This window comes from Solanum dulcamara, chromosome 6, assembly GCF_947179165.1.
Source record: "Solanum dulcamara chromosome 6, daSolDulc1.2, whole genome shotgun sequence".
Taxonomy (NCBI): domain Eukaryota; kingdom Viridiplantae; phylum Streptophyta; class Magnoliopsida; order Solanales; family Solanaceae; genus Solanum; species Solanum dulcamara.
The window spans coordinates 3124899-3135501 of NC_077242.1; the positions used below are offsets into that span (position 1 = coordinate 3124899).

At 33.6% G+C, this 10603-nt stretch overlaps 1 protein-coding gene across 2 annotated transcripts; it reads right to left on the minus strand.

Annotated features, from left to right (window-relative positions):
• Window positions 1-6814: 6814 nt before the first annotated feature.
• Window positions 6815-10403, minus strand: LOC129891897 (cytochrome P450 CYP72A219-like). 2 transcript variants are annotated; one of them, XM_055967374.1, is made up of 5 exons: window positions 10024-10403; window positions 9126-9343; window positions 8178-8422; window positions 7690-8074; window positions 6815-7428 (listed from the first exon to the last, which is right to left on the minus strand). In XM_055967374.1, the coding sequence occupies exons 1-5, from the start codon at window positions 10307-10309 to the stop codon at window positions 7003-7005; spliced, it is 1560 nt and encodes a 519-aa protein (XP_055823349.1). In that variant the 5' UTR covers window positions 10310-10403; the 3' UTR covers window positions 6815-7002. The 2 variants fall into 2 exon arrangements, with proteins under 2 accessions (XP_055823349.1, XP_055823350.1); XM_055967375.1 differs by lacking the exon at window positions 9126-9343 and having other exon boundaries at window positions 10024-10099.
• Window positions 10404-10603: the final 200 nt, after the last annotated feature.

Consider the following 10603-nt stretch of genomic DNA (forward strand, 5'->3'; position numbering starts at 1 on the left):
TGATCTCTATGAATTCCGCCAAGAATAGTGTCTTGAACGAATAAATGAGAAAACAATCTCAAGGTTCTTCTTCTTCTTCTTCATCGGATATCCTGGTAAATGCCTTTATGGGGAGAAATAAAAATCCTGGTTCTCAAAATAGAGAACATTAAGCAAATCCAGAGTCAGACTTAGAGATACTGAGTGCTATTACTATCATTGTGGTATAAAAAGGCACACAAAGAGGTTTTTCCGAAAATTGAAAAGGGAGAACAAAGAAAAAGAGAAAAATAAATAAGATGACATTGAAAATTGCCTAGCCACCATCTCCACTGAAGATTTTGTTATAGTCCTTGATGCAGATCTGATAAATATTGCTTGTGATGAGTCAAGGAAGGAATTTTTCTCTTCCTATACTCTTGGTGAGTTTGGAACCTTGAGTATGGATAATGAGACTGTATCTAGGGTGGTTGGTGTTGGTAAAATCTATTTGGAAAGTAGTATTGGAACTAAACTAGTTTTAAACAATGTAAAACATGCACCTGATGTTTGTCTGCACCTAATTTCTATTGGTGTTATAGATGATGAAGGATATGTTAGTACCAATGGTGCTGGAAAATGAAAACTTATTAAGAGTTCCTTAGTTGTGGCTCATGGTAACAAATATCGTGATTTATAATGGACTACGACCATTACTTGTGCCAATATGGTAAATGCAGTTGAGAGCGATAACTCTTCAATGTTGTGGCACAAGAGGCTTAGCCACATCAATAAGAAAGGATTCAATGTTTTGGCCAAGAAAAAATATTTGTCTGATTTCCAAATGTAAATTAAAAAAAGTGTGAGCACTTCTTGACGGGAAAATAAAATAGGGTCTTCGTTAAGTCCGACCCTCCTTCAAGAAAGACAGAGTTGCTTGAGTTTGTGCACTCTGATTTATGCAGTCAAATGAAGGCAAATACTCTAGGTGGTGCACTCTACTTTTCCACTTTCATTAATGACTGCTCAAGAAAATTTTGGGTCTATGTCTTAAAGACTAAAGACCAAGTGTTGGGTGTCTTTAAACAGTTTCAGGCTTCAGTTGAAACAAAAACAAGAAGGAAATTGAAATGTATTCATATTGATAATGGTGGTGAATATTGTGGACAATTTGACGAATACTACAAGCATCAAGGTATAAGTACACCAAAAAACTCCTCAGCTTAATGGGTTGGCGAAGAGGATAAACAGGACCTTGTTGGAAAGAGTTCGATGTTTGTTTTATGAAGTAAAGTTGCCGAACTCTTTTTGGGGTAAGGCCTATTGACCGTTGCACAGGTTATTAGCTTATCTCCTGCAGTTGCTTTGCAAAGTGATGTTCCAAATAAAGTTTGGTATGAAAATGATGTTTCTATGACCATTTGAAAGTATTTAACTGCAAAGCTTTTATACATGTGCCGAAAGATGAAAGGTCAAAGTTTGATGCCAAGACAAGACAGTGCATCTTTGTTGGATATGGCCTTGATGAATTTGGTTCTAGGCTATATGATTAAATTGAGAAGAAGCTTGTGAGAAGTCGCGATTTCGTCTTTATGGAAAATCAAATCATTGAAGATATTGACAAAGCGGAGAAGCTAAAATATTCAAGTTCTGATGGCGTAGTCCATCTTAATCAAGTTCCTCATACAAATGTGTATGATGTTGATGGGATTGATGATCATGGTAATGCTCAGAACCAAGTCCCAGATCAAAATATTGATACTGATAATAACAATGATGTTGTTGTTGATGATGCTCCTGGTCATAAAGTTGTGGAAGGAGAAAATATTCTTATTAGGAGGTCCACAAGACAGCGTATTCCTTCCTTTTGTTATTCACCTAATGAATATGTGCTACTCACTGACGGAGGTGAATTTGAGTGTTATGAGGAGGCCATGGAAGATAAGCATAAGTATAAATGGATTGAAGTCATGCAAGATTAGATGAAATAAAATCTTTGCATGAGAATCACACTTATGAGTTGGTGAAATTGCCTAAGGGCATGAGAACTTTGAAGAACAAGTGGGTGTTCAAAGTTAAAGTTGAAGAACACAGTTTTAAGCCCAGATACAAAGCTAGATTAGTTGTTAAAGGATTTGATCAAAGAAAGGGTATTGACTTTGACGAAATATTTTCTCTTATTGTGAAAATGTTCTCCATTCGTACAGTTCTTGATTTGGCTGCTAGTCTTAATTTAGACATTAAGCAGATGGATATGAAGATGGTTTTTCTTTATGGTGACCTAGAAGAGGAGATTTATATGGAACAACATGAGGGCTTCAAAGTAAATAGTAGAGAAAATTTTGTGTGCAAACTCAAAAAGAGTCTCTACGGGCTAAAGCAAACTTCTAGACAATGGTACAAAAAGTTTGAATCTGTTATGGGGAGCAAGGCTACAAGAAGACCTTTTCAGATCATTATGTATTTGTACAAAAAAAATTGAAGATGATTTTATCATCCTCCTACTATATGTGGATGATATGTTTATTGTGGGCAAGAATACTTCCAAGATTGACGAGCTGAAGAAAGAGTTGTGTAAGTCTTTTGCTATGAAAGACTTGGGTCATGCTAAGTAAATTTGGGCATGAGAATTACTTGTCTCAAGGATGAAAGGAAGGTTTATTTGTCACAAGAGAATTACATTGAATGTGTACTGGAGCGCTTCAACATGAAGAATGTTGAGTCTGTTAGCACACCTCTTGTTGGTCATATGAAGTTGAGCAAGAAGATGTGTCCTACAGCTATGGAGGAAAAAGAGAACATGGTCAAAGTTCCATATTCCTCCGTCGTCGAAAGTCTAATGTATGCAATGGTATGCACTAGACCTGATATTGCTCACGCAGCTGGTATTGTCAGCAGGTTTCTCGACAATACAGGAAAACAACATTGGAAAGTTATAAAATAGATACTAAAGTATCTAAGAGGAAGATCAGATAAATATTTATGTTTTGGAGGATCAAATCTAATCTTGAAGGGCTATACAAATGCTAATATGGCAGGTGACCTTGATAACAGAAAATTCATTACTGGATATTTGCTTACTTTTTCAGGGGGAGCTATATCATGGCAGTCAAAGTTGCAGAAGTGTGTTTCATTATATACAACTGAAGCTGAGTATATTGCGGCTACTGAAGCTGGTAAGGAGATTTTATGGCTCAAGCAATTTCTTCAAGAGCTGGGCTTGCATCAAAATGAGTATGTCGTTTATTGCGGCAGTCAAAATGCAATAGACTTGATCAAGAACTCTATGTACCATACAAGGACAAAACACATAGATTTGAGATATCACTAGATTCAAGAAAAGCTAGAAGACGAATCTATGCAGGTTGAAAAGATCTTTACAAATGAGAAGCCTATAGACATGCTGACTAAAGTGGTAACACGGGACAAGTTCCAATTGTGCAAAGAATTTGTTGGCATGAGTTCTCTCTAAGAATATGAAGATACCTCCTTCCAGTAAATGTGACTGAAGGGGGGAATTTGTGGGGTCTAGTCCCACTTTTGCTTTTGACAAAAATGGTTGCTTTTGCTTTTGTCAAAAATAGTCGCTTTTGTTTATTGTGGCGGCAAAATTGACAATATGCAGCTGTCCATTTTTTCTTTTCAACAAAGTGGGCGATGGTAGGTGGGATAGGAGCTCTTCAGCTTCTCATTTTATAACACCAATTCACAGAGAAAAAGATATTTTGAGAGCTGTGAGAATTTCATAGACTATAAGAAAATAGTCTGTGAAGAAAAAAATAGAGTGTGAGTGATATTTTTAGTAAGATGGAGATTAAAAGAGTGTTATTCCTTTTGAGTATGTGGTAGTCATTTTTGAGTATTGTACTCGGTACTACCTAGTGTAAAATTTCTTACTGTAGTGATATTAGTTGCTCCTCTTGGCCTGTGGTTTTTCCCTTATTTAAAGGGATTTTCATGTAAAATTCTTGGTGTCATTATTTTTCCATTTTATTTCTACTATTTTGACAATATATATTTTTGTGTTAATCCATTTTTTCCAACAAATTATTAGGCTTCCGAGGATCACAATGATTGCTATTAGTTGTAAGGAAGTCTTCCCTGGATAAAGCTTCTCTCGGAGGTCCGGTCACATACCAAAACTATACGAGCAAGCGTTCAAGGTTTACCTGGGATGACCCTTCTTCGCTCTCACCAGTTTGCTTATCGCCATTTCTTAGAAATTAGTATTTTCTTAAGGGATGTGCTAAAGGCTAAATGGACGTTTATTTTGAATAGGTGAAAATATTAAATTTTGAAAAGGAAAATTATTATTACTTTTACCTAAAAAGTTAAGAACATGATCCCTAATGATCCCATATCTAATCAAAATGGTGCTTTAAGTGAAGAAGATGGCCCCATGTCTAATCTAAATGGTCAAGTTAAGAAAATGGTCCTATGTTTTATCAAACTAGTCCTTTAATGTATAGGGGGTTGGTTTATTTTGATTATTATACTTATTAACCAATATAATATTTGATATAAATAAGGAAACAGGTCTGATATATCATTTGACTTTGTTATATAGAGTTGATATATCTTCATTATAAAATTAGTTCATATATATTCTTATCGTTATAAAAATGGCTCACATATATACTATTGTTACAGAATTAGCTCACATATATCATTTTCATCTAATAGAAGTGAAAAAAATAATTTTTAATTTCTTTTTTAAACATTAAAGTTTAAAAATCCATGTAGGGGTATATATGATCTTTTTCACACATGAATTATTTTTTGAATTATTTAATTATTATTATTTGAGTTTATAATTCTTATTTCATTTTTTTCTTTCATTCTTTAGTGTAAAAATATGATAAATAAAAAGAAAAAAATGTGATGGAAAAAGAGAAAAAAAACTAGGAGAAGTTTAAAACTAATATTTTTTTGTGGCTATATTGTAATTTAAAATTATTTTTTCGGCTATATTTTAATTTAATTTTTATATTTGTAAAAATGATTCGGGGAATCTATAATAAATTTTACAAGAAAATTAGTGAAAAAATAAATTTGACCATCAAAATAATTAAGGGACAATTTCAAATATATATACAGTAAATTAATTAGTTTACAACAAATATAGTCATGTTTTATTTACATAAAAAATAGCAAAATCATAGAAAATATACAATGACTATACAATATAGTTTGCCAAAAGTCATAGAAAGTATATATTGACTATACAATATAAATTACTTATACATGAGTTATACACTGAATATACATTATGATACACTAAAAAGTGACTACACATGATATATACATTATGATACACTAAAAACTGACTATACATAAAATATACATTGACTATACATGCAAATACAACTATTGACCATTTTTTTGGTAATTACTTTTGCTGGCCATGTGACGTAATTATCCCAATAATAATTTCAAATTAGTTGTTGGATCAAAGAAGTAAAAAAAAAATGTATGAGAAGGATCAAATATACTCCTACATGGATTGTTTTTTTCAAATAAAAATAATTTTAAAAAATAAATTTAAATATTTTTTTCACTTTCATTAGAAGAAAAAGGTATATATAAGCCACTTTTATAACAAAGATTACATCAGTTCTAAATGACAAAATGAAGGGTATATCACCCTTTTCCCCGTAATGAAAATGTGGTCAATTTAGTCTGAAATCTTAATTCTAGCAAAATTTTCAAAACAAATTGTTCAGTTTAACCATTCATGAAACAATTCTCTTTGATGGATTTCCTGATATATTTATATATATATATATATATATATATATATATATATATATATATATATATATATATATATATAATGGATTTTCTGATACAAATACAAAATTTAAACAAGAACTATTAAATTCATCTAAACAATAACATATTCAATATTGTGCTACAAGTGAAATCTGTGAGCGTAGTGCTTAAATAAACCTTCCTTTTATCCTTGTGAAGTGGAAAAATAGTTTCTGAAACCGTATCTTAAGTTGTAACTCCAACCCTGAACCGAGGCTGAATAAACTCTCTTTATATTAGAAGACAACGTAACTCTCACAAAATATCAAATTATAGTTTATGACAAATAAGTGGAGTACCATACTGAGGCTGCATGGTAAGTATGGATTGAAGAGCATGTGTGTAGGATGTACATAATTCGAAAGAGAAGCTTTGTAAGTGATTTCAAGAAAGAAAGGCACCATCCTTTGGGCTAAATCATGGTCAGACATATTCATAGGCTTTGAATTAGCTTCCTTAATTATCCCAAAAATCTTCTTTACTTTCTTAATTTTTTTGCCAAGTCAAAACAATTCACTCAATTTAAAACGGAGGAGTAATTTCTACCACTCATTTTCCTGGGGATTAAGAGAACAACGTCGTCGTCAATGATGAGCATAAAGGAAAATATCTGAAAAAACGGAAGCCGTGGTACCACTATAGCAACAAAAACAGAAAAGTTTTTCAAAATATATATTTCTAAAGTACTCCTTCCGTTTCATATTCGTTTACTTTGAAGTGAAAACAACTAACTCTGCAGCAAGATATTAATCAAGTGAATCTGGAACACAAAGAAAAAAGGAAAAAAAAAAGAAGGCGAATTAAAACAAAGACCAACAGTGGATGAAAGATCATTGAAGGCTAGAAAGTTTACATGTAAATGTAATCCAGAATTCACGTATTAGAGGACTTGCAGAGTACCTAAACAAAAAAAAATAATCTGAACACTGGAAAAGACACAGAGAGAAGAGGAGGAAGTTAGAGATTCTATGATATATAATTTGAAATTTATGGTTTCAGAACCTGCCACTGAATCCATAGCTCGTTTTAGTTATTGGGTCTGCAATTGAAATATAAATATAATGGATTTCCTGAAACAAATACAAGGTTTAAACAAGAGTTACCGAGTTTGTCCGAACAACAACATATCCAGTATAGGGGTGAGGGGAGGGTGGGGAGTACACACACATAACCCCTATCTTTATGAGGCAGAGAAACTGTTTCTGAACCGAATCTGAATAAACTCTTATCAAATTATAGTTTGTGGAAAATAAGAGGTGCACCATATTGAGGCTGAACGGTTACTGAGGGTTGAGGAGCATGTGTGTAGGATGGAGACAATTCAAAAGAGAAGCTTTGTAGGATCATACACAAAGCCATTTTTGCTTCTAACATGGCAAAATTTTGTCCAATGCATATTCTTGGACCCCAGGAAAATGGAAAATATGTAACTTGACCCTTTGTTGCACTTGATATTCCTTCTCTAAATCTCTCTGGATTGAACTTGTTTGCATCTTCACCCCATATCTCTTTATCATGATGCAATAACACCATTGGCAATAAGACTAGCACACCAGCTGGTAGAGATAGTTCTCCTAGCGTAATGTCTTCATAAATCCTCCGGGAAAGTGTTGATATCGGGGAATATAGCCTTAATGACTCGTACAAGATCATCGGTACCTGTAACAGAAATACTCCTCCATCAGTTATATCAAGCATGAATGAGACCTGTAAAAATTTACCATTATATGTGGCCGCCATTTATTGGAGCTTCAGTTGTTGGCTCTCCTAACATCAGGTTACCAACTTCCTTGTTACCATTCCTTCTACTTCTAGTCCAGTATTATCAAAGTCCTTTTGAAATTCAAGCACTCAAGTAATAGAAATAACAATGAGAGTACCCATGGCACAGAAATTGAACCAAACAACAAGAATACTTACAACTTTTAGACGACTTAAACCATCAAAATCTGGTTTCTGACTTCCAAAGACTTGCAAGACTTCTTCTCTAGCCTGTGCCTGCCAATCTTGATATCTGCTCAACAACACCAGAGTCCATAGGAGCCACACCGATGTCGTTTCTGCGCCAGCAAAATAGAATAGCTTGCATTCTTCAATGACTTCTTCGATGCTCATTCCAAAGTCCTTGCTTCCCTGCTGTTCAATTTCTTTAAAATTTGATTCCAGCAATATGCCCAATAGATCCTCATTATCGGCCTCCTCAGCTTCCATTGCCTTCAATCTTTTATCAATAATACCTCTAATCAAGGACCGAACATCCTGTTTTATTTCCTTCATTCTTCTGTTCCTCTTCGTTGGCAAAAATCTTTCACAAAACAGAAAACCAACATGCATTCACAAAAATCAGAACTAATCAATTTACACTTCCTACAGCTACATTTTCCAAATTCTTAGGAAAATTAATTTACCTCCATCCTGGGATATAAACTGAGCGTATAGCTTCGAGAAAATGCTGAGCTTGTTCCTTTTGAAGTTCAAATATCTTTCTACCTTCTTCGTAACTACTGCCAAAAGCTGTCCGAGAGATAACATCACAAGTCAATTGCTGCAGGTGATGCCATACATCTATCTCATGAGAGCCTTCAACTGAAACGTCGTCTTCCCATTTGCTCAGCATCTCACTGCAGCTCAAGTAAAAAGCTGGAAGCATATGCTGTTGGAGAAAATGGTGAACAAGGAAAAATGTCAATGACACTAACACTTGAACAGAATTAGGAATACTTATATCAGTGCCATCACCATCTAGTAAATACATCTAAGAAATTATTCCACCAAACATAGTCATCTCTGGATGCACAAAGAGCAACATGGACTAAATGCCCTGTCCAAGAAGCCAAGGAACTTACGCAAAGAGAGTTCTGACAAATGATGATCCAGACAAGATTCGACTTTTTTGAACCATAAAATCATTCTCTGATTGTCTAACTCAAGCTAGGTAGCAGAAATCATTCAATATAGTCATTTGTGGAATACATGCAAGTTAAGTTTGAAATATAAAGAGGAAAGTCAAAGCGGAAACAAATCTTTAGCCGGAACATTATCCAGAGAAGCACGAGCCAGCATATTATCGATCGCTGGATAAACAATCTAGAACATTAAATGATGATCCAAATGAGATATGTCACTATAGAACCACAATGCTTGTCTACTTCAAGTCAGATAGCAGAAATTACTCGAAATAGTCATATGACATAAAAGTTTAGACTGAACAATGAGGAAGGCAAATCAAAGGAGATAGAAATACTTAGCCAGAGCAGTACGAGGGAAGCAAGAGCACACATTTTAATCATCGATAGATTAAGAATTGCCCAACAGAATAATTTCTAGTTGACCAATAATGAAGTTGAATGACAAACCTTTAACTTCTCTAGATGGAAGGCGGGATTGATGATTTTTCTATGTTTTGCCCATTTGTCTTTCTCATAGCTTACTAATCCTTGTACAAATAAGGTGCCTAATGGATTTCCATGAGGCTTTTGATACAAATAGGTTTTCGTGAATACTTCCTTTATAAGCTCAGGGTCCATGATCAATACTTGTGGTCTTGGACCCATCCATATAAAAGATTTTTTCCCTGCAAGCATATATATATATCATGATTAACTACTACTAGTACAAATTTTGAAATAAAACATTTATACAACCAAAAAGAAAGAAATGAACAGAGTGATCTTCGTAAGATAAACATAATCAGGAGAACAGGCTCATTACAATTTCATTGAATTCGAAGAAAGTTGAAACAAACTACATACACCCTGCAAAAGTTTCCTACACATAAAGGTAAAGAAAATTGAGTAAAATCTTGCAAGGAAACTTTTTTTTTTCACACGACTAAACAACAACAACATACCCAAAATCCCACTAGTAGGCTCCGAGGAGGGTAGGATGTAGGCGGACCTTAACACTACCTTATTGACAGACATAGAAAGGTTGTTTTTGAAAATTCATCAGAAACTGTGATTTCAATACAGGGCAATCTTATCCTACATTTCTATAAATGATTGTTTCTACCCTTTGAACCCGTGATAAATCACATGCCGTCAACTTTACCAATTACTCAATAACTAAAAAAAAAGGGCTATGTATTCATATCAAGATGAAAACTCATAAACTTCAATAGATTAAAGTTATATACACTATCAAAGAGTAAAATTTAGTAAATTTAAATACACTATAACAAGTTAGTTATAATTATTGAATAAATGATCTAATTATGTAAATAAATTTATTTATTTATTTTGGATGAAAACTTACCATATTTCTTGATGGTTTCAAGAAAAAAAGGCACCATTCTTGGTGCTAAATCATGATCAGACAGATTCATAGGCTTTGAATTAGCTTCCATAATCATCCCAGTAAGATCTTTCATGTCCCCATACAATAATCTGTATGAATTTCCTTTTAGCCCTTGTTTCCTCAACAATTTCTCCAACTTCTTTGGATTGAACCAAACCCAATTCAGTACTTTCCATAAACACACAAACAAAGTAATTGCTATGGCACAACAACATATTGTTACTATCATTTCAATTGTGTCCATTTTTGTTTTTCTGAGTAAAAATTAGGTCTAGCTTCTTACACTTAAAAACATCTAGCATGTTTGTTGGAAGTAACAAAATGATGTCGTCATCAGTGACGAGTATTATCTAAAGATTTCTGTTTGAGCACGCGCGGGGCAATTATGGCAGGAAAATTTTAAAAATGACACCGTGAGTGGATGTCTGATTTTATTGTATTTTATTATACTAGAACCGACTATGAGCCCGTTTGAATAGGCTTAAAAAAAATAATTTTTATGTATAAAGTGTTTTTAGAACTTTGAAGTGCTGAAATT